Source organism: Ylistrum balloti, unplaced genomic scaffold (genome assembly GCF_031769215.1).
Source record: "Ylistrum balloti isolate Yb309-2 unplaced genomic scaffold, AGI_CSIRO_Ybal_v1 Utg370754, whole genome shotgun sequence".
Taxonomy (NCBI): domain Eukaryota; kingdom Metazoa; phylum Mollusca; class Bivalvia; order Pectinida; family Pectinidae; genus Ylistrum; species Ylistrum balloti.
In genome coordinates this window covers 252,441-277,756 of record NW_026782443.1, presented here as the reverse complement: position 1 = coordinate 277,756, position 25,316 = coordinate 252,441, and the positions used below count along the sequence as shown (strand labels likewise).

General features: G+C 34.7%; 3 protein-coding genes across 4 annotated transcripts; all 3 read left to right on the top strand.

Annotated features, from left to right (window-relative positions):
* The first annotated feature begins 2,246 nt into the window (after nt 1-2,246).
* On the top strand, nt 2,247-3,826 carry LOC132558085 (relaxin receptor 2-like). The gene is made up of 3 exons (XM_060222610.1): nt 2,247-2,262; nt 2,660-3,771; nt 3,806-3,826. The coding sequence occupies exons 2-3, from the start codon at nt 2,668-2,670 to the stop codon at nt 3,824-3,826; spliced, it is 1,125 nt and encodes a 374-aa protein (XP_060078593.1). The 5' UTR covers nt 2,247-2,262; nt 2,660-2,667.
* A 13-nt stretch (nt 3,827-3,839) lies between these two features.
* On the top strand, nt 3,840-14,641 carry LOC132558078 (G-protein coupled receptor GRL101-like). The gene is made up of 5 exons (XM_060222603.1): nt 3,840-4,456; nt 6,066-6,202; nt 10,748-10,826; nt 12,452-12,678; nt 13,942-14,641. The coding sequence occupies exons 1-5, from the start codon at nt 3,877-3,879 to the stop codon at nt 14,068-14,070; spliced, it is 1,152 nt and encodes a 383-aa protein (XP_060078586.1). The 5' UTR covers nt 3,840-3,876; the 3' UTR covers nt 14,071-14,641.
* A 3,231-nt stretch (nt 14,642-17,872) lies between these two features.
* On the top strand, nt 17,873-24,722 carry LOC132558067 (polyadenylate-binding protein-interacting protein 2-like). 2 transcript variants are annotated; one of them, XM_060222592.1, is made up of 4 exons: nt 17,873-17,941; nt 20,937-21,085; nt 21,999-22,148; nt 22,589-24,722. In XM_060222592.1, the coding sequence occupies exons 2-4, from the start codon at nt 20,948-20,950 to the stop codon at nt 22,670-22,672; spliced, it is 372 nt and encodes a 123-aa protein (XP_060078575.1). In that variant the 5' UTR covers nt 17,873-17,941; nt 20,937-20,947; the 3' UTR covers nt 22,673-24,722. The 2 variants fall into 2 exon arrangements, with proteins under 2 accessions (XP_060078575.1, XP_060078574.1); XM_060222591.1 differs by having other exon boundaries at nt 17,875-17,966.
* Nucleotides 24,723-25,316: the final 594 nt, after the last annotated feature.

Below are 25,316 nucleotides of genomic sequence, written 5' to 3'. Positions count from 1 at the left end.
CAGCTTCAATAAAATGTGAATAGATGGGGTATGATGTGCCAAACTGCTAACAGTCTCTTATTGATATAAACAAATGTTACTATTTAATTGGAAGCTGTGTTTCCTCTTCGTGTCGTCAGTATAGACATAAATACACATTTAAAACAAAAAATAATAATGCTAAATTCTTATTTGAAATTCCAGGTCAAGATAGTTTTTAATAATAAATCATTTTGACACCTATTATATATGTAGTATAACTGTTCGAACACGACGTAACTACAAAATATTGAAAATGATATTTGAATGATAAATACAGTGGCTTGACAATTAATGATAAGATGTACTTGTTGTCTTCAGGTGTAAGTTTAATCCGTCTATACAAAATACACAAATCCCTGCATCGCCAGCGGAAGCCGCCATGAAGAACTGGGCAGCAATTACAGACAAGAATCAGCTCCCTCTCAGCAAAGTGAAAGGAGAAAACATCATCATCCTAGGCATATCTCCACTGATATGTACTGAAGGTACAATCAATTCAAAACCAATATTGGTGATAAATGAAACAGCAATGGCCAACAGAATAATAGTTTTGGTTGCTAGAAAACCTTATCAGCAGAAATGACTCCATCAAAATACAATTCGGTATGAGGCGTAGATTAAGAAAATGTACCATTAATTATCCGTTCGAAATAAGCCCGAAAAAATAACAATTAAAACATAGCAAAAAACTGTAGTTACTAAACATAGTTACTGATTTCACCTAATCTCGATTGGTTTTTTAACCTTCTTGTACGTTCCTAAATTTTGTAGATGTTACTTGTACGTTCCTAAATTTTGTAGATGTTACTTGTACGTTCCTAAGTTTTGTAGGTGTTACTTGAACGTTCCTAAGTTTTGTAGGTGTTACTTGAACGTTCCTAAATTTTGTAGATGTTACTTTTATGTTCCCAAGTTTTGTAGATGTTACTTGTGCGTCCCTAACTTTTCTAGGTGATATTTTAGATCTTTTCATTATCTAATCAAGGAATAATAAATATTGAGGCTATGAGGTGTAACTATTTATCAATTTCTCCTACCAACCGCAGAATATCGACCATTTTTAACGATAATGTTGGCGATTTTGTAGCTTTTTCCAAATAACTTGAGTGAAAGAAATACCACATACATCAACCATTAATTGTGTGACATCTCTTTAAATCGACGCATCATCTCCAATATCCTCTGGTATCTAATCTATCTATATACTCCAATCGTTTTCTGGTGTCTGTGTGTGTCAACCTATATATCATACCTGGTCTTCAGTAAATATTGTCAGTGACTAATTTCTGACGTATTCCAAGTAATCGAGAAGCTCTATCTATCTGTCATTTCAGAATACAGAATGTTAAAAGAACCGCCGACATCTTTTTTTATTGTTTTCAAATAAAACACGTGTGGTAACGTTTCTTCTTGATTAATTGTTCTAGATTCCTGTTACCAATTGATTTGAAAGGTCCTGTTAGACGAGTTGTGTATCAAAGCAAACAAAGCAAGTTTATTAATGGGTTGTCTCCCCTTTCTCTAAGTAAATGTTTATCCGTGATGTAAATTTCTGTAACGTAATTCCTTTCAGCGGCAGTAGATATTGATCCACGATATAAGGAAGAACCTAAATTTTGTAAAAACGGTATGATATACTACCCGCATAACACATGTTTGATGGATTTTGATCCGACTGGAGAACCAACAGGATGCCGTGACCTTACTCATCTTGAAGATTGTGGTAAGTCGATAACGCTTTATTTTGGTAATGATTATTCTCATCAATTTAGTTATTTAATATGTTTCACATTGAATGTTAATTCATCGATGCTACGATTGATTGATGCTGGTTTTGGATAATAACATTTACACTTCATTTATATCTATTCGATATTACTTAATAGATCAGTGTTTGATCTGACTTTCATCAATTGATGAACTTTTCATATCGCCCTTCATGTCCTTTCGTCCTTTACCAATTCTTGTTATCAATATTCCCAGAGAAGTACAGGATGGATCGTTCTCGATATGGCGGGCGGCCTTCTGAGATGTCTTACTTGTATTTCATATCTTACAACGTCCTCTTTGTCTTGATATGGTGTTGGCAATATTCCTTTTAAGAATGGTGTTGAATGTTCACAGGAGAATTTGAGTGTCCTGAGAATTATATCAAATGTCCGGGTTCATTCTGTCTCCATCAGCGGTTCCTATGTGACGGCAAAAGTCATTGTCCATTGCAAGAGGATGAACTAGCTTGTGGTAAGTTAAAAACGCGAAAAAAATTCACAGTACGGTAATTATATTATTTTGTTCAAATGTATTCACAAAATTTCAATTTTTTTTTTGTTTGGTTTTTTCTTGTTTTTGTTTGGTTTTTTTTTTCTCACCTTCACGTGAGTTTAATCATTTTGTATGTGTATATTGCCCAGTGCTATTCAGCCTTAACAACAGCCAAAGTGAAAAAAAAACAATGAAACACGAGTTAAGAGTTAAGATATACCTGAAGAAATGTGTATATTTAAAAGAGGTTTATCACGTGTGGGGAAAAAATTATTCCATTTCATAATAATATCTAGTTTCTCGAGTTTGTCCAGTCTCCGTCGTGAGATAAATACATTAAAACACCAGCAATACTACCTCAACAACTATTTTTCAGATTCTGGAATGTGTGATGGACATTACAAATGTCGTATGACTTATGAATGCATTCCATTCAACCAGCTCTGTGACGGAATTCGCCATTGTCGTCGCGGTGACGATGAATTTAACTGCAACCCTCGCTGTCCAGCAAACTGCAGATGTCGCGGCATGACCTTCAAATGTGAAAGTCATTCCGACATCATCCCAATCAATACTATTCATTCCGATGCTCGATGGATTGATCTGAAAACCAACATGTCTGATATGCGTCCTCATAACCCGATCGATTTCCGATTTCTTACAACGCTGCTGTTACAGGGATGTTCTATTCGTGAACTGCTAGTGGATGGACAGTCAGTTTTCGGGAACATTCGTGCGTTGCGACACCTTGATCTATCGTCTAATCATATCGAAAAATTGCCTAAAAAAACTTTTATAAAAACAAATCTGAAAACGCTCGTTCTTAGCAACAACCCATTGTCCCACATCGATAGCGATTTTTTTCATGGATTCGCTTCTTTAAATAATCTTCAAATGACCAATACATCGCTTAAGATCCTGGAAACTGGAAATCCCCTACAGTCTATATTTAGACATTTAACTGACCTAGAGTATTTGGATCTTTCCTTCAATCTGATAGAGAATATCCCTGGAAAAGTATTTACAGATCTACTTTCCTTGAAATATCTAAACCTTAGTCATAATCCTGTTTCATTTGTTGACCTCTCGGCTTTTAGTGGGTTGCATTTTCTGCGAGATCTAAGATTAACACATACAAAGATACAAGAAATCCACACGGGTGTTTTCGATGACGTGTCGTCATTAATTTATCTGAATATAAGTGCAGGTGATATCAGAAATATTCAAAATGATGTGTTTTTAAATCTTGGAAGATTGCAAGCTCTGGATATTCAACAAAATTTACTTGAGATACACGAATTGATGTTTAAAGGTCTTGACGGTCTAACATACCTGTATGCGGACTCGTATAAAATGTGTTGTATCAGACCAGAATCGGTTGCCAGTGAAAACTGTTTCGCACTCCAAGAATCCATATCGTCGTGTTCTAACCTTGTAGGTCTTGGTATACTGAGGGTGTGTCTCTGGGTTATCGGTATAACAGCATTGGTAGGAAACGTGTTTGTAATAATATACCGTGCAGTTATTGACAAGAAGCATATAAAGAAAAGTTATTCTTTGTTTGTGATCAACTTGGGTGTATCTGACTTCCTGATGGGGGTGTACATGTTGATCATTGCTGCAGTAGACACACACTACAGTGGGAGGTATGTCACATACGACAAAAAGTGGAGAGAAAGTACCTTCTGTGCTGTCGCTGGGATTATATCCATGATATCTAGCGAGATGTCCACCTTCATCATCCTCTTGATAACTATTGACAGATTCATCGCCATTGTGTTCCCTTTATCGACACACAAGTTCACCTGGCGGAAGGCAATCATTGCAGTAAGCGTGTTCTGGTTCGTAACTCTTGCGATTGCTGTTACTCCACAAGTATTCTTTCAAACATACTTTAAAGGAAAATTTTATTCAAGATCGGGCATCTGCCTTGCTCTGCCTCTCACTGGCGATAGTTCACCGGGGGATGAATATGCTGTTGCCATTTTCATCGGAATGAACAGTTTGGTTTTCTTACTGATAGTGATGGCGCAGTTTTACATCTATAAAGCCATGAAAGGTAGCGGAAGCCTGGCCACTACACAGAACCGCAAGACGGAAATCGAACTGGCCAAATCGTTGTTCCTTGTAGTGGCCACAGATTTCTGTTGCTGGTGTCCGATTGGAGTTATAGGTCTGTGTATATTTTGATTGTTGTCTATATACTTCATGGTTTAATAATCAATTCTGTAAACTATCCCCTATATCATAAAAACTGCACAAAACATTATTTTCATATGCATCTCAGTAGTCATATTCTCGTATTGTGCTTCTATGGTAAGCATTCAAGGGGAGACAACTACTAATCAAACTGGTTTTCTGCATTGGGAACCAATTGTACACATTGATATAGCTATCAAAAATACATACCAGAGGAGTGAAGATAAAAAACATGAACATTCGAAATATTATGATTTCTATTGCTGAATGTATGTTTTAAAAGGCCTGTGTTTGATATTCCGCTTCACTTCATGTACATGTTTTACGGGTAAAAATTACAAGATATACAACATAAATTACAAAATGTTTTGAAATTCCGAGGGCTTCTAATGCCATATTTGCAACACCCGTGTCCCTTGTTCAGAAACATCAAAAAATTGCCCACGTGTCTACAGAATCTTATTTTAAACTCAGAATCGATTAAACTATGAGAAACAATAAATTCCATGTAATATGGAGACAAAGTACAAGGAGAATAAGACCTGGTGTTCTAGAAGGGAGAGCGTCTTCTGCTTTATCGACAACGTCCGTTATGCTAATTTTAGTCAATCCAAGCAAGTATGTCACGTTCTTATTTGAGAATAAGGTTAACAATAATGGAATCTTGTCTTCAACAAAGTGCATCTCTCATTTATATAATTAACTGCGACAGACAAGAACAATAGGTTCTGTCTCAAAATGGAAAAAATTACAAAAGGGACATCAAAATCATCACGCTTGATGTGACAAGATATATTGCTATATTTCAAGAAAAGGTCGAGATAAACGATTATTATGAGGAGTCTGTAGTGTCCTAGAATTCCTATTTTAGTGGGTAGGTAAGACCTCAAGAAGAAAGAACACTTTGTTTCCACGGACACACCAGTGATCTATTTGAAGATATTGCCACGAAACTCTGTGAAAAAATTGTCAACCTAAAATTATCACGGTTTCATTCACTTTATATTGAATAAGATTGTATTCCTCGCTTTGTGTACTTTTCATGAAATGTGTTCCTGAGTAGTGCACAGCCTCACGTTCTGTCCAGAGTATGTTAAGATGATTTCTAGACCTTTTTACCTTTTATAGAACTAATCTACCTACTGAAGCGATATGTTCTCTTTTCCCCAGGAGTCTTGTGCCGTTAATTTCAAAACAAAAATTGCATCACTTCAGGCTCTTTTTTATCTTCTCACGGCCGTTAGGCATTTTGCCATTCCAATATACTTAATAGACACAGACAATATGACACGTGTACAACTGACGACACATATTTCGTGAAAATAGTGACGAATATATCAGAAATCGTCAATAAATTGTTTTCACCACCGATTCAAATGTTCTGCCTTTCGTCTTGAATAAACAATAATGGTATTATATTCACGTCGTTGTGAAACAACGTAAATATGTTCTCTTGTATGGAAATTTTGATCCTTTCTTTTGGTACCCTGTACAGCATCTCCTGAAAACAGGTAATTATTGTCGTGTGTTAAAAACAGACATTGATATTTCATGTTTTTAAAATGATTTTAAAATATTTTCAGGATTATGGTCCCAGACGGGAGGGATAATTTCCCAAGATGTGTATGCTTGGGTGATGGTAATGGTACTTCCAATTAACTCTGCGATCAATCCTTTCCTTTACACGTACACCTACATCAAAAGGAAAAGGAGAACAAGTGTGAGATTCTTGTATATCATTCTGTCACTCCCCACCACTTTTATAGTGTGTATCATGTTGTCACTCCCCAGCAATTTTATAGTGTGTATCATGTTGTCACTCCCCAGCAATTTTATAGTGTGTATCATTCTGTCACTCTCCAGCAATTTTATAGTGTGTATCATTCTGTCACTCTCCAGCAATTTTATAGTGTGTATCATGTTGTCACTCCCCAGCAATTTTATAGTGTGTATCATGTTGTCACTCCCCAGCAATTTTATAGTGTGTATCATTCTGTCACTCCCCACCAATTTTATAGTGTGTATCATTCTGTCACTCCCCACCAATGTTATAGTGTGTATCATTCTGTAACTCCCCACCAATTTTATAGTGTGTATCATTCTGTCACTCCCCACCACTTTTATAGTGTGTATCATGTTGTCACTCCCCAGCAATTTTATAGTGTGTATCATTCTGTCACTCCCCAGCAATTTTATAGTGTGTATCATTCTGTCACTCCCCACCAATTTTATAGTGTGTATCATTCTGTCACTCCCCACCAATGTTATAGTGTGTATCATTCTGTAACTCCCCACCAATTTTATAGTGTGTATCATTCTGTCACTCCCCACCACTTTTATAGTGTGTATCATGTTGTCACTCCCCAGCAATTTTATAGTGTGTATCATTCTGTCACTCTCCAGCAATTTTATAGTGTGTATCATTCTGTCACTCTCCAGCAATTTTATAGTGTGTATCATGTTGTCACTCCCCAGCAATTTTATAGTGTGTATCATTCTGTCACTCCCCAGCAATTTTATAGTGTGTATCATGTTGTCACTCCCCAGCAATTTTATAGTGTGTATCATTCTGTCACTCCCCACCAATTTTATAGTGTGTATCATTCTGTCACTCCCCACCAATTTTATAGTGTGTATCATTCTGTCACTCCCCACCAATTTTATAGTGTGTATCATTCTGTCACTCCCCACCAATTTTATAGTGTGTATCATGTTGTCACTCCCCACCAATTTTATAGTGTGTATCATGTTGTCACTCCCCACCAGTTTTATAGTGTGTATCATCCTGTCACTCCCCACCAGTTTTATAGTGTATATCATCCTGTCACTCCCCACCAATTGTATAGTGTATATCATCCTGTCACTCCCCACCAGTTTTATAGTGTATATCATCCTGTCACTCCCCACCAATTGTATAGTGTATATCATCCTGTCACTCCCCACCAGTTTTATAGTGTGTATCATCCTGTCACTCCCCACCAGTTTTATAGTGTGTATCATCCTGTCACTCCCCACCAGTTTTAGTGTATATCATTCTGTCACTCCCCACCAATTTTATAGTGTGTATCATTCTGTCACTCCCCACCAATTTTATAGTGTGTATCATTCTGTCACTCCCCAGCAATTTTATAGTGTGTATCATGTTGTCACTCCCCACCAATTTTATAGTGTGTATCATTCTGTCACTCCCCACCAATTTTATAGTGTGTATCATTCTGTCACTCCCCACCAATTTTATAGTGTGTATCATTCTGTCACTCCCCACCAATTTTATAGTGTGTATCATGTTGTCACTCCCCAGCAATTTTATAGTGTGTATCATTCTGTCACTCCCCACCAATTTTATAGTGTGTATCATTCTGTCACTCCCCACCAATTTTATAGTGTGTATCATTCTGTCACTCCCCACCAATTTTATAGTGTGTATCATTCTGTCATAGTGTGTATCATTCTGTCTCCCCACCAATTTTATAGTGTGTATCATGTCTGTCACTCCCCACCAATTTTATAGTGTGTATCATTCTGTCACTCCCCACCAATTTTATAGTGTGTATCATTCTGTCACTCCCCACCAATTTTATAGTGTGTATCATTCTGTCACTCCCCACCAATTTTATAGTGTGTATCATTCTGTCACTCCCCACCAATTTTATAGTGTGTATCATTCTGTCACTCCCCACCAATTTTATAGTGTGTATCATTCTGTCACTCCCCACCAATTTTATAGTGTGTATCATTCTGTCACTCCCCACCAATTTTATAGTGTGTATCATTCTGTCACTCCCCACCAATTTTATAGTGTGTATCATTCTGTCACTCCCCAGCAATTTTATAGTGTGTATCATTCTGTCACTCCCCACCAATTTTATAGTGTGTATCATTCTGTCACTCTCCAGCAATGTTATAGTGTGTATCATTCTGTCACTCCCCACCAATTTTATAGTGTGTATCATTCTGTCACTCCCCACCAATTTTATAGTGTGTATCATTCTGTCACTCCCCACCAATTTTATAGTGTGTATCATTCTGTCACTCCCCAGCAATTTTATAGCGTGTATCATTCTGTCACTCCCCACCAGTTTTATAGCGTGTATCATTCTGTCACTCCCCACCAGTTTTATAGTGTATATCATTCTGTCACTCCCCACCAATTTTATAGTGTATATCATTCTGTCACTCCCCACCAATTTTATAGTGTGTATCATTCTGTCACTCCCCAGCAATTTTATAGTGTGTATCATGATGTCACTCCCCACCAATTTTATAGTGTGTATCATTCTGTCACTCCCCACCAGTTTTATAGTGTGTATCATTCTGTCACTCCCCACCAATTTTATAGTGTGTATCATTCTGTCACTCCCCACCAATTTTATAGTGTGTATCATTCTGTCACTCCCCACCAATTTTATAGTGTGTATCATGTTGTCACTCCCCACCAGTTTTATAGTGTGTATCATTCTGTCACTCCCTACCAATTTTATAGTGTATATCATTCTGTCACTCCCCACCAATTTTATAGTGTATATCATCCTGTCACTCCCCACCAGTTTTATAGTGTATATCATCCTGTCACTCCCCACCAATTGTATAGTGTATATCATCCTGTCACTCCCCACCAGTTTTATAGTGTGTATCATCCTGTCACTCCCCACCAGTTTTAGTGTATATCATTCTGTCACTCCCCACCAATTTTATAGTGTGTATCATTCTGTCACTCCCCAGCAATTTTATAGTGTGTATCATGTTGTCACTCCCCACCAATTTTATAGTGTGTATATTCTGTCACTCCCCACCAATTTTATAGTGTATATCATCCTGTCACTCACTCCCCACCAGTTTTATAGTGTGTATCATCCTGTCACTCCCCACCAGTTTTATAGTGTGTATCATCCTGTCACTCCCCACCAGTTTTATAGTGTGTATCATCCTGTCACTCCCCACCAGTTTTATAGTGTGTATCATTCTGTCACTCCCCACCAGTTTTATAGTGTGTATCATTCTGTCACTCCCCACCAGTTTTATAGTGTGTATCATTCTGTCACTCCCCACCAGTTTTATAGTGTATATCATTCTGTCACTCCCCACCAATTTTATAGTGTATATCATTCTGTCACTCCCCACCAATTGTATAGTGTATATCATCCTGTCACTCCCCACCAGTTTTATAGTGTGTATCATCCTGTCACTCCCCACCAGTTTTATAGTGTGTATCATTCTGTCACTCCCCACCAGTTTTATAGTGTATATCATCCTGTCACTCCCCACCAGTTTTATAGTGTGTATCATCCTGTCACTCCCCACCAGTTTTATAGTGTGTATCATCCTGTCACTCCCCACCAGTTTTATAGTGTGTATCATTCTGTCACTCCCCACCAGTTTTATAGTGTATATCATCCTGTCACTCCCCACCAGTTTTATAGTGTGTATCATTCTGTCACTCCCCACCAGTTTTATAGTGTGTATCATCCTGTCACTCCCCACCAGTTTTATAGTGTGTATCATTCTGTAACTCCCCACCAATTGTATAGTGTATATCATCCTGTCACTCCCCACCAATTTTATAGTGTATACATTAACATATTTTTTGTAATTATTTATCTATCCAGATAAATAATTATTATTCATCACCATCATCATCATCATCATCATCATCATCATTACTATCATCATCATTCTTATAATCATCATCATCATCATCATTCTTATCATCTTCATCATCATCATTATTATCATCATCACCATCATCAGCATTCTTATCATGTCGACGTCCTTCTTCTCCACCTCCTCGTTGTCGTTGTCGTCATCGTCATTAACTTTTTTTATAATACTCTATGATTACAATGTAAGACATCATCATTATTGATAAGAGAATAACGGTGTTAGTATGTTTCTCTCTTCCTTGTGTTCTAGTGTATAAATTTCGTACATTTGCTCAAATATCACTGTGTGCCTAGTGACGTAGGCAGTAATCTATAGTTATGTATTAACTACGTCATGATCAAAGTCTTACCAAAGTTGTAAATAACAATAAAACTAGGTAAATACAGGTAATAAAATAAAACGTGTGTATCATGTGTATCCATGGAAACGACAGGCAATACATAGTTAACATTCTGTTATTCTGAAAACAGTTTGAAGACAATACGGAAATCATTCTCGAAAACAAAATTGTGTGTACTATATAGCTCAGTGTTCAACTGGAATCGAGAAAGATGTACTTGTTGGCAAGACGAACTCAATTATCTTCTTTTTTAAATCTATCTAGGCTCGGCATAGCTGCACCAATTATACTTCTGACAGACGCAGTACATCTGGATCTACCAAGAACCAACAGATGTTTTACGGTAAACAATCTCCATATCTGCAGTCATACTAACCTGTCCATATATAGCACACTGTGGTATTGAACATTCACGAGGATTCATTCTTTTGAGATGTCAATCACAACCACTTCTGATTGGTTTAATTGTTGGTATCAATCTTTAATATCTGACGTCTACAGTATATATAGATTATAAGTGTTTTGAATATGCGTTTTATCAATTTGATGCTTGGAAATCATATAAGACATTTGTATAAAACAGAGGCCGCGTTTATATAGCATTACTTATATACGTAGAATATCATACAATTTGATGGTATCTGTATGTCATTAGGACGTTTGGACTTGATTGATACTGTAAATAACTCTTCTGTATATTTTCTGCCCGAGAGTTTACGATGAACTTTGTTTGCCTGTGTGAGATGATGAGCATTGTCCTACTCCTTTGTCCAATACACTGTCAACGTCATAAAAACACAGAAACATGAAATCATTTTAATGTTATTTGAAAAGTGTAAATCATCTGTTTTAAATACATGTATATTTGTACACCTTCCGTTTGTTTCTTCGTCAAAGGATATAATGTAGAATGAAGATCTACCATTGTCAGGCATAGCTTCCTTCCTCCTCGGAAGATTTTAGTACATGTAGCAATCAAGGACACTACTGATATAAGGATTTTACACACACAAGTGAATAGCACCATTTGATATAATTTTTTAGAGTCAGATACAACAGACCCAAACAACGAACTAAGTTGTATCATGCAGATGTTTCGTCCATGTATGACTCGACAGCGGTAATAATGGCTTTAATGTTGAACCTAGGAGGCGAATGTGGAAAATCCAAACTGATCGAAAGAATTGTAAAAACCTAAATGGGGAGGTGTACTAGCTCGTATTTCAGTAAATTACGTTATATTCATATATCTGATATTTTCACAAAAACGTGAAGAATATACCTATTATCTAACATTGCAACGTTTTCAATTAAAACGTGTTAAGCAAGTTACGGCAAACATCGGTGACTTTCATCTATTAAAATATATCACCACCTCAGGTAGGAATTTAGTACTCTCCAACTTAAAACAATAAGTCGTGTTGATAAATTCGAATGCTCTCTTGCTTACGGTGAAAATTAAAATATAAAAAGATATTTAATGACTGGTGATGAGGTCAAGGCCACAAGTATCACTGATATCTACGTTGAACCCTTTCATTACCTAAGAACCAGTCCCATTAAACCTCTATGGAATTGTCTATTATATCAAAGTTTCCAATTCGATTTCCCAATCGGACATAAAAATATATGGAGTCACGTGACTAACCACGTGAGTATTCTAGGCAGACAATAGTGATTAGTTTAAGTTGATGTTACATGTGTCACAATTGCTGAAGATAAAAATAATCCGTATGAAAATTCTTTGATGTAGATGAAATACAATATCAGATAATGCGTTATGTGGTTATATAAATGCTGCACACGTGAATACCATTTGCATCACTTTCAAACATATATATAAATAAAGAAGAATTATTCCTACGAAAGTAACAGTCTCCAAATTAAGGTTATATTTAAAATAAATGTTTTTCAGTCGAGCGCTGTCATTTTTATCTTATTTTGATTGATGACTAATTTTTGTTTCAGATGCAGAGCAGACGAATGCATTGAAGGAAGTATATTTCAGTAAATTATTTGAGAGTACAAGAGAATATATTTCCCTTGAAACGCACATTCGTGATCAATTACTGTCTCCGGCGGACGCATTCAAGATATCACAATCCGTTATAATATGTCTGTCCTTCCTGCACGCCCGAGGTATCGTTCACGGCAACGTATCTAAGGAGTGCGTCCGTATCAAAACATCCAAGCAGGTGCGTGTTGATTTTATATGTTCTTGTTGGAATCATATATTTCATACGATTTCTTTCTTTCAAAGATGTGTTTTAGAGGTAGTATTTACATTTCACACTTCGTCTTGTATGTATATATACACGGTAACAAGTCCATATGGAAAACACAGAGTCGTGTCAACACGTTACGTAACATCAACATAAAAAAGTCAACAAATCAGTCGATAAATAAATAAAATGTCAAAAAGTCAGTTGATAACTATAAACGATGTCAACAGATTAGTCGATAAATAGAAAAAAGTGTCAAAAAGTCAGTTGATAACTATAAACGATGTCAACAGATTAGTCGATAAATAAATAAAATGTCAAAAGGTCAGTTGATAACTATAAACGATGTCAACAGATTAGTCGATATATAAATAAAATGTCAAAAAGTCAGTTGATAACTATAAACGATGTCAACAGATCAGTCGATAAATAAATAAAATGTCAAAAAGTCAGTTGATAACTATAAACGATGTCAACAGATCAGTCGATAAATAGAAAAAAATGTCAAAAAGTCAGTTGATAACTATAAACGATGTCAACAGATTAGTCGATAAATAGAAAAAAATGTCAAAAAGTCAGTTGATAACTATAAACGATGTCAACAGATCAGTCGATAAATAGAAAAAAATGTCAAAAAGTCAGTTGATAACTATAAACGATGTCAACAGATTAGTCGATAAATAGAAAAAAGTGTCAAAAAGTCAGTTGATAACTATAAACGATGTCAACAGATTAGTCGATAAATAAATAAAATGTCAAAAGGTCAGTTGATAACTATAAACAGAGGTCAAAAGCATAAGCAATGTCACTGAAACAAACTTATCTAATCAGTCCAACAGAACGTGTACAGAAAATCAAACGTATTCCAATCATCAGTCCTGGGGTATACAATAAGGAAGACAAAAAATGTCTTGTCAATATGTTTATTATAAAACTTTGTTCGTCTGTTTAAAGGATAGCACAAAAACCTACCAAGTCAATGTCATCCTAATATGTGAACTCTGCAACAGATACCTTACCCAGATACGTAATACTTACAGGACATTTCAGTGTAGATGAAATTTCTCCATTTAAGTTCATTGTTAATCAGCATATGAATCCACAATTCGGCGCTAAGCCTGTTTTTCTGTCAGTTAAGATCGGAAGCAATTACAGTGACAAGTAACGACGAAAATGGATATATCTTGATATACCAGACTATCTACCAACCCTAAAATTGTGGTTAAACTTTTTCAGGTTCTGCGGCGTGCTGCACTTGTAATGGAAGCGAACCCGATACCGTTAAAATACGAGGGACCCCATGTGGATGTCCTTCAGTATGGGATGTTGGTGAAAAATCTTCTGAGACGGCTGAGCAAACGCTAGAAAAACTTCATCATCGTGGATCTTTTAAACTTTGGAACTATCTGTCTGAAGCCTTCTATCGATATTGAAGAAGCGTCAGGGTGACGTCATACCCCTGTGTCTTTTTATGATATGGACTTAATATTTTCAATTATTTTATATTTGAAAAAATATATACGTAACAGTACAAATATATACTCACACAGAAGGGCTCTCATTTTTCACACGTAAGTGACACTGCTTTCTACCATAATCAACATACTCAACATTGTTTGTTTTTCGAACAATTGTTCTCTCGCACTGCTTACACTATTGATGTTTTGGAGGATTGATAATCAATAATGTGATATGTTTAGAAGTAAGTATAAGGAGAGAAACATTACAGAAAATCTTCGAAAAATTCTTGATCATTCTCGGTATTATCTCATTTACTGTCGAATAAACATATATATACCGTATACAGAATACCTAAAGGGAGTTGTCATATGACCATGATGTAATACAACGAACGCCATATGTCAGTATAAGATACAGCAACGTTTGACCAGATTAGTGTCAACAACATTCCCATCTTCTACATTCTTTATGTTGTTCAGCAAACATTCTCTATTTTAGTTTTAGTTTTTTATTTATTTACTTTTTTTTTAAGATATTTGCTGATTTTGATGTCTTTAATGTCAATATACATGAAATGATGATTAAATTATCAATTTTTTTCTCCAATTAATAACTCAGTATGGTAATATGATAATCCTTTATTGGCAAAGTTTCTTTTTTTTTTAAATAAGGGAGTAATTTATGAACTATATACAACAGATATATTTCATATAATTCCACCTTTATTAGAGTTTGTTGGCGATATTTCTATCCCATTTAATGGTATGTCGAACACACTTCAAGGATTTTACCTCATTTGAAAACGTCTGTAAATTACCTGACATATCGTTGAACTTTTAAGCGTTATCTCTAAAACCTTTAGATCGCTTTCAAAGTTTTAAAAATCATCCTTAAATGCATCAGTGGTATGAGAAATGCTTTTGTTTTATCCCTATATAAGAGTTGAATTCTTTTTAAAGCAGAAACATAACTTATCAGTGAAGAATCAAGATTACGAAATGACTGATGGAACTGGAGTGAGGGTTTACATGACGTTAACGTTACGCTCAATTATGATGCTCCTATATGTGTTGATGATCATTGTACTCATTATAATGCATGCATATAGTAAACTATCATTATTTAGCATTATTTGTACTGGAATGTGTATTAGATTTCCTTTTAAAATGATGCATAACTGTTCAAATATGTAAATATTCTTTATATAATTTTGTTTTTGGCAGTGCTTATTAGTAATAATATTTTTCATCACGAAAAAACCATCTGCTTTGCATTTGCCGACTTTTTATTTCGATGTCGAGGATATCGGTTTGTTAAAAAGTGATTTAAGGACAATGAGAGGATATACGTATATGATATTTAAAGACGATATCTGATGTGGAAACCATACAAAATAACACGCCTTTTCCGGTGGAAACTTGAAGAATGGTAGGATAAGTTATGTCCCCTTGTTACGCAGGAATAGGGAACTAGCATCATTGTTTCTTTGTTAATGATAGATGAGAACGATGGTTATTTACTGTATAACCTGATAAACAACAGGATTCAATGTTAAATTTCACACGTAATTCTTCACATAGTAACAGTGTTTGCAAATTTCTCATAAAGTTGAACAACATTAACAATGTGTTTCATGTACATATATATATATATACGTTCTCAATTGATGTTTTATTGTTACATTCTCGTGGCCATGGTGATGCACACATGTACTCATATAACTGTTGTAACCTCTTGTATCACACATTGGTGTGACTGCGTGCTTCCTAATAAACAAATCTTAAATGCTGAAAACTATATCGTATGTTGTAATATCATTTATTAAAGCAATATTGCAATGAAATAAAAGACGACTTCATATACAGAAGAGAAATTCAGTTCTGAAATTTATCTGAATATTTATTTGATTATCTTCCATACAAACGATTCGCGAATGGGGAGATTACTGTAATAGTAATAATTAATTATTAATTATCAATAACTAAAAGATGTGTGGTCATGATAATACTTCACTGACGGTTAAATTGGCAGTTAAGATCATCCATTACTGACGGTAAAACAAGCAGTTAAGATTACCCACCACTGACGGTTAAACTAGCAGTTATGATCACCCTCAACTGACGGTAAAACTAGCAGTTAAGGTCACCCACCACTGACGGTTAAACTAGCAGTTAAGATCACCCAACACTGACGGTAAAATTAGCAGTTAAGATCACCCTCAACTGACGGTAAAACTGGCAGTTAAGATCACCCACCACTGACGGTTAAACTAGCAGTTAAGATCACCCAACACTGACGGTAAAACTAGCAGTTAAGATCACCCTCAACTGACGGTAAAACTGGCAGTCAAGATCACCCACCACTGACGGTAAAACTAGCAGTTAAGATCACCTACCACCGACGGTAAAACTAGCAGTTAAGATAAACTATCACTGCCGGTAAAACTAGCAGTTAAGATCATCCATCACTGACGGTAAAACTAGCAGTTAAGATCATCGACCACCGATGGTAAAACTAGCAGTTAAGATAAAACATCACTGACGGTATAACTAGCAGTTAAGATCATCCATCATTGACAAGGGTAACAGTGAAAATGATTTACGGTTGTCGGTTGTCAAGGGTAACAGTGAGAATGATTCACGGTTGTCAAGGGTAACAGTGAGAATGGTTCACGTGTTTTTATATCGATATTATCCCTTGTGTATCTGTCATTAGACAATAATTAAATTTAATACAATTCTACATTTTTGGTAGTGTTGTTACTCTAGCTAAAAGACTCCATTCTATACACTAGATGTTTGCCTAGATATTCAAAGTCTGAATCCCAGAGAGACTTGAAAAATGTCATATGGAGTTTGCTCGACCACGTGGATTTTTCCGATTTCCTCCCATGGTTTCAACTCAAAAAATTATGTATCAACTTTTTTCACTTCATTCTCTTTACAAAATATATATGTTACATGTTAATTAACAACATTCACTCCAACAGACCCCAAAGGGTTTTTGACACCAACCATCGTCGATCTTTCTTGTACTTTGAAAATTGAATCTTTCTTATTTTTTCTCTTTTCCCTTTTGCTTTTTATTTTCTTATTATACGAAATTTTTAAATTTGTTTTGTTTTTACTTTTCATTTATTCATTCATCTCTTGTTTGTTCTGTTTTGTTTTTGCTTTGTCTTGTGTTTTCGCGACCCACAGACGTAAGGCGATTTACACAGCCCGCGTTCTGATAATGGTAGGTTCAAAATACAATGTACAAATATATGGATACCTATTATACATATTCTTCAACATCATTTCAGGACAATCATAATTCATACAAAGGATTAACATATTTATATATTCCTTAAATATCCTTGATTTTCTGATGTCCGTTAATGGCTCATAAATACCCATAAATTAACATACAAGTTGAATATCGACGAATTCCGTGACTTTGACCGGAATCACCCGATGATTTTGCAATCATAAACTACATTATATCACTACGCCAAAGTCAAGGTCGAATGGATATTTTCCAAACTTTTTCAAATAAATCTGATACATTTTATTATAAATGTGCGTTTTGTTACTCAGTTATCAACAGCATATCAAATAAAATCACCTTTATAAATATGATGTGTCAAAACTAACCATATCTTTGGGACTACATTTGAACGGATGTACACTGATGAGTAAATGGTTTATTTACAAACAAGTACCTGACAAGCAGAGCACCCAAAACAAAGGAGAATTCGGTGACACAAGCAGAAAGTGGCTCATAACAACATCTGGTGAGCAAAATTACATTTACTCAAGGTGCGTGCATCCACCATCACAACATACTTGCGGGATAAAATCCCTGTCACTATCCAGAATGAGCGAGATCGTTATGATTATCGATCTAAACTACAGTTTGTTTACGTGTAAGGCAAGATCTAGGTCAGATTTCTGTTTAAAAACATCGTCCTTGTCTTTCCCATTTTTAAAACAACAGAAGTATAACCATGGATTTGCGGAGATGTTTCCATTTATCCAAACCATTTTCAAATATTTAGGATTCAAAATTTATTAATGTATTCTATGACAATTTATATACAGAAACACTGTCGTCGACTAGACTAGCTTTTAATTATAGGTCATGTACTTCAACACTTCTTGATTTAATGGGATTAGATCTAACGTTAACCTCTTTTCTTAATACATGGTTTTATTAAGATTAATGTTGTATGGTGGAGAATGATTTTGCTCTTTCACTATTTCATAATAGAATGAAATGAAAGCAATACAAAGTGACGTAAGCATGATAAATCTTCTGACATCAGACTAAATTGATATACATAGGACTAGTACAATGATCATGATATTATATACTTATCATGCAAGCGAAGGTTTATTCTATCACAAACAATCGTGTCACACTCAAATTCTTGTCTTTATTAAGATTAATGTTGTATGGCAGAGAATGATTGTGCTCTTTCACTATGTCATAATAGAATGAAATGAAAGCAATACAAAGTGACGTAAGCATGATAAAAATCTGATGACATCAGACTAAATTGATATACAAAGGACTCGTAAAATGATCATGATATGGTATACCAGGGACGTATATGTCATATACGTCCCTGGGTATACTTATCAAGTTTATATTATCTCAAACTATCGCGTCACTCACAAATTCTTGTCGGTCGCCAGTATATGGTCCAAACATGAATGGTTTCCCAGTGATTGAAGATTGACCAAAGTTACTTAAAGCCAATTTCATTAAACCATTAATGAGATTTCAAAATTAATTGGAAATAAGGTAGTTTTTTTTTGATAATCCACATGAACTGACTCATTGGCAAGAAATCATGTTGTAGAGATTTTTCCTTATTTTAAGTATCTTGTACATTTCATAAAAAAAGTTTTTAAGCTATATATATGGAAATGGTATAGCAGAATATATTTACATCAACAATTGAAAAAGAATTCTCAATCCCACGAGAGAGAACTCATTCTTTTGTTGAATTTGAAAACTTACTAAAATACATTGTTAAGATTTGAACTTAGCCAAGTATAAGGAATAGAAAACTTATGATTTTGCCTACCAAAAGCCCTTTTTACTCCAATTTAGCCTTAGCGGTAGCATTTCCTGTTTATGTGAGAATATAGGACATACATATCACTACTTCTTCACATGTCAACATTATTTGCTAGTGAGGAATCACCTGGTATATAAGAATTTTTCGGAATCTAAATCTTCCATAGAACATCCTAACAGCATAACTCTTGGACACAAACCTTTTCCAGTTATAATTAATACATAGAAATTCTGTTTGTTGAATAATTTTCCTGTGTCTGTACGAAAATGAAGGTAAACCTCCAGCCGGTTTGAATATCATGATTTTTTCAATAAATAGTGACAATTTGAACCCTTTGTATTTTGTTTCACTTACATTTTGAATTGTTCGAACATACCACGAGACCGCACATGTTACTATTGATAAGGCATTGGTATCACAAAAATCACTCCATGTGGTCACTATTCACATCAATGTTAAACACTGTAGGTAGCAAAATGACCATTGTTATTATTGATAGCATCAGATTATACACATACATGTCACATAACTAGAATTGATGTGTATTGTGATTTATTTCACATCTTGCCGTAACATCATGCACACACCAGCTGACCCAACTATGTATTACAAGCTAAGTGATCAGTAAATATTTACGGACCATGGGATTCTGGCATGTGTTTTGTCAAAGAACATGTTTTACATTACATAATGGTTAAGATCATCACATCAGTGCTGTACTAATAATTGTAAGATTCATAAAGATCTTAACAAACATTAATTGGTAGTCATATTTAGTTTCATTCCACGCTCTGCATATAGATAAGATAAGTCATATTAAGTTTCAAACCACACTCTGCATACAGATATGTCAAGGCTAAGTTCCACCTACAAACAAACAAAATTGTTCTTATGAAGACCAAAATGAAACCTGTGACTTCTTAACTGTCGATTAACAGGTATTGCAGTACAGGAAGTTTTTCAAAAGATAAAAAGAATTATTGGGAACCTCTCCCCCACCCCCTCCAAACAAAAGCATGCTCTGTGCACTTCACCATATCAATGTTATTCATAACGTATAACACAACTTACAGAACAGCACTATTTGTATACTGTTACATATGGCTCAGGTATATATGATGAATTATATTGATTTGGTTGAACACACTTAGGTAGAACCATCGTCAAAAGTTTCGAAAGAAAAACTATGGTGAATGGTACAGTGATGGATTTAAACCTGGTGTCAGAGACAAAGTTTTTGAAACTTGTTTTTATTAAAAAATTAAGTATTAGTACAAGGAAGGTCCATTTTATATGTTGAGATACAAATCATCAAACTATTATCTCCATAACACATTTGTCATTCCATCAAATATATCAGGACATCACTATAGGTCCTAGAAAATGAGTTTGTAATACTTAAAAAACGTTGATTAGCTCTACAATTTATTCATGAAATAAAGGATGTTTAATCAGAAACTGGTATATCTAGAGGTATAATTAGTTCTATAGTAATTTTATATTGATAGTTCTATCATATTAACACTCATGGTCAGGATATAGAATGATATGTCACACAGCTGTTTTAGTCTACATTGCAGCTAGGTAGATTTTTATATAATATTTAGTGGTGAGTTTTCCTACACAGGTGTGCATACTGTCATATTTTGACATATCAGTTATTTAGAATTTAATTACACCTACTTGTTTACTTGTTTTACAGAGCTCAGCATCATGAATATGAAACTACCACCTTATCTCCAGCATAGTGTTGATCAGATCCATGAGGAAGCCCCTGGAACTGGACCAGATGTAGACTTTTCTGAATACGTGTGGATGGGAGAACAGGAGTTGGATGAGTTTGATAAACAGGTTTGTTGTGTTCTTCAGAGGTTCAATAAAGATGGGTTGTTTTTAGAGGTTTTTGTTTGGTGTAACACACATCTTTCCAATTAAACTGATGTCTGTTGGATCCAAAACATATCAACAACTTGATGCACAAATAGATTTTGAATTGGAAAGGAGCTGTTCATGTTGTCTTCACTCTCGACCTATATTCTACCCTTTTTCACTGAGGACTCTGTATACTTATGTATCCACGGCAGTGCCTGGAAGAAATTCCTAAATATCATCGATTGTGGGACGTTGTGCCTCCGCCCTCCTGTGTAAACTAATGTCAGTTAATAGAATGAGACTGTTGCTCAAGACTTAAATATCAAGCCAAATTTACAAAATTCTCAATCTAATCCAGAAAAATTTCCTTCCAAATTCGCCACAAAATAAATAAAAAATACCCCAGCCGAAGCCATTGAAACAAAAGTCTGGTAGATATGTATGTAGATTTGTAGTTGCAGAGTTGATCATTTGACAGTATCTGTATAGCATATACTTTGAATGTTAGTATCAAACTTCTTTTTTTTTAAATGGAGTTACCTATCTTCTTTGGAACTCTTTCAGTCTTACTCTTATACATCATACTCAAAATTTCCTATCAAAGTTTACACTGTTCTGTCTGAGTGTTTAGTAATATTAAAACAAATACACTTGACGATCAATCTGATAGTTTTATTTGGACAGTATCTTTGATTTGCTTTTATAATAACTACCAGTCTATATAATTAAGTATTGGGTAAGACCCATCCGAGTCCAAACGACTTTGATCCATTTTTCTCTGAATTTGCCTGAAACTATTAAAAGAGTAGTCAATGCTCTTATTCCAAGGAAAATATCCAGAGCTAGTTGATAGAATTCTATATACTAGCTGTACTTTTATTTTGAACTACAGGTAGAGGAGGAGTTTTGGGAGGAGGCCTTTATGGAGGCGTGTTTTGAGGAGATGTTGGCAGAGGAAGAGGCAGAATGGATATATTATAACTCTGTAGAGGAAGCTATAACAGCATTCCACAACTACACAAACAGTGTCTACAATCAGAAGGTAACTCACAACTCCAAATATGGACTTTAACATATACTCATGTGTTATTACTAAACATCATTGTGAAGACGTATAACAGTCTTACACAGATTTTATTATCAAACTTTAATCATCATTGTGAAGACGTGTAACAGTCTTACACAGATTTTATTATCAAACCTTAATTATCATTGTGAAGACGTGTAACAGTCTTACACAGATTTTATTATCAAACTTTAATCATCATTGTGAAGACGTGTAACAGTCTTACACAGATTTTATTATCAAACCTTAATTATCATTGTGAAGACGTGTAACAGTCTTACACAGATTTTATCATTACATCCCAGGAACAAGAATGTGCTATATATGCACTCTCAATTTTTATTTAAAGATTTGTAAAAAATAATGATGTTTCAGGCAAGAGATGATGTAAAAGTTTGTTTGCTTTGATATTTCAGGCTTCATCACCTTGTAGTAAGCTGAATCCTGATGCTCCAGAATTTGTTCCACGATCTCCAGTTTCTTCCTGCAAATATACGTAGCATATTCTTCTGAAATATCTCTTGCATTATGCATGTGGCCAAAGAAACAATACGGAATGAGTTTATGCTCAATGTCTTTCAAAAAAATGCACAAAAATCATATACTCCTTCCATTCCCAGGTCCACTGTTCATCACCTGTTGTCTTTACATCGATGTGTTCATTTATTCATCCATATGTTTTCTGAATTTATCAGGAGAAATTCCAGAATTCCACATACATAATCTGTATCAACAGAAATTGTTGTACTTTAAAATCAGCATAGATTTAATTTTGCATGTTGATATTATTTGTCTCATTTAGAAATGAAGCACAGAGAATAAGATTATCCATTCTAAGTCAGTATTGCTTTTGGGTATTGATTCAATTTGTTTTTCTAAATTGATCAATATGTTTATTAAGATGCAGTTTAGGACTTCCTGTTAATACTCCGAATCATAAAGCATTACCATATTAACAATCTTTTGGTTAAAAAGAAAAAAATAGTGAAACATAACTGAAATTGAAACTGGACTCAAAAATTGTCTTTGGACTTTCTAGCATAAATGGGAGCATCAATTGATTGAACACCTAACCAATTTACTTTAGACTTTGTAGAATAAACAGGATTCCAAATTTATTGAACTTCACTCTTTTAAAGGTAAAAATCCATTCTCAGATTTCTAGTAGAGATCAGTAATTGATTTCATGGAATAGCACCTTGCCTTGAGATGTATGGAATATGAGTGCTTTTGGACATTTTTGTCCCCATGTTTATAGTGCTACAGATGTCAGGTATGTAATGTATAATATGTTAATGGACTTTGATGTATAGCAGAATAAAGTCCAAAGGATTATTATTTAATTTGAAAACAAATAAATCAAATGTATTCAGGATTTGAACAAGTAAGTGCTGTAAGGAAGTCGTGACTGCCTGTCTTGAATTACTATTTAATATTAGTATTTTGATCATGAACCCAAATCAAGAGTCCGAGTTTTGTGTCTCCTTGCTCCAGTCTGGGACATTCCTGATGGTAGAGAATGGTGTGTGGATTCTTGCATGTACTGCTTATTTCATGCGTATGAACTAGAAACTTGTGGTAATGACTTCATTGTGTATCAGTTTGTATGTTATTTTTTCAGGATTATTTTGCTGTATGGGATGTCTATGTTGATAAGTTGTTCCATTGGTCCTTTATAAATGTTAATCACCAAAATCCAGGTCTACACATTGAAAATTCTTACCTGGTTTTTAGAACAATTTTCTTGAATCTTTTTAAATATTATTCAGCATGTGTATGAAATATAAAATACTGAAGTAAATATACAATGTAAGGGACTCATTATATCCTATTCACAACTGCTCTCTGGTTGAACTATTAGTGAGTTTGTTAAATGCAATCCATTGGTTAACTGTCTAGTAATTATTCAGACCCGTTTTTCAACCTAACTACACCAGTGTAGGCCTTCAGTTTTCGTCTACTGTGACTGTATAGTTTTAAAAAAGTGACATGATGCTCAAAAGTTGTGAAACTAATTGATGTTAATCAATATTTAACAAAATTTGTAAACTACTCTTTTCTGTCATGAAATTAATCCACTGGATAAATTAGTTAAAACGTCAATAGATATGGCAATAAAATAACAATAAAGTATTATAATTATAAAACTAATATAGAGAACCATAAACAGAACAATGTTCCATCAAGATCAACTGTTAAGGAAATAGTAGCTTAGAATTATTAGTTTTGGTTTAGTCCTGTGTCAGTAAATATTATGGTTTTAGTACTCCATCTGTGTAAGTACCTTATAATGAGCACTGGCACAACAGTGAAATCTATGGTAAATTAATACTTCTAGACTCAATATTTGGATATTAAACTATGAACAATTGGTGCATAAATGGTTAACTGGTAATACTAACTAGCATATATATCCCATACTGATGATGATGTGTTAGATATATTATTGTCTAAAAACATCTCTGTTTAATTGTTTCATATTGGTGCATACTTAGCCTTACAAAGGCCTTATATAGATCTTAGTTAAATAAATTTGTTTTTACAATGAAATGTATTATTTTGTTTTTATTTTGTGTTGTTTCTTTTTTAATGCACCATGTCATTACAATTTCTGTCCATTTGTCATGTTCACTAGCTTCAGGTTTCATCTCTCAGAAAACACAAGGCTGGATTTGATATATAGGATTATAATTAGCCACTTATGGTCGATATTAATGGATCAGATGAATGGCAAAAAATATTTTATCACATACATATGTCCATATCACAGTTAACACGAGATGCTGCTGATAAAACGCAATATTTACAACTTGAATCACTAAATAATATTGCAATGTTTAACAACGCTTTAGTGATGCAGCTTTGAACAGCCATCTTCCGAGATTGCAACTTAAAACACTGATGAAAACTGCCAACACGTGTGTACTTTTAGTTCCAGGAATGGTAGGAAATGTTACGGAATACCGTCTATTTGTTATATTAGCTGATGGTGAACTAACAAAAAGTCTGACAAAAAAACTAAAAAAAAATCACCCTGTAAAACTGACCACACGCTGTAAAACTGACCACAAACTATAAAACTGACTACACACTGTAAAGTTGACTACACGCTGTAAAGCTGACTCAAGCTGTCTCTCCTGCTTC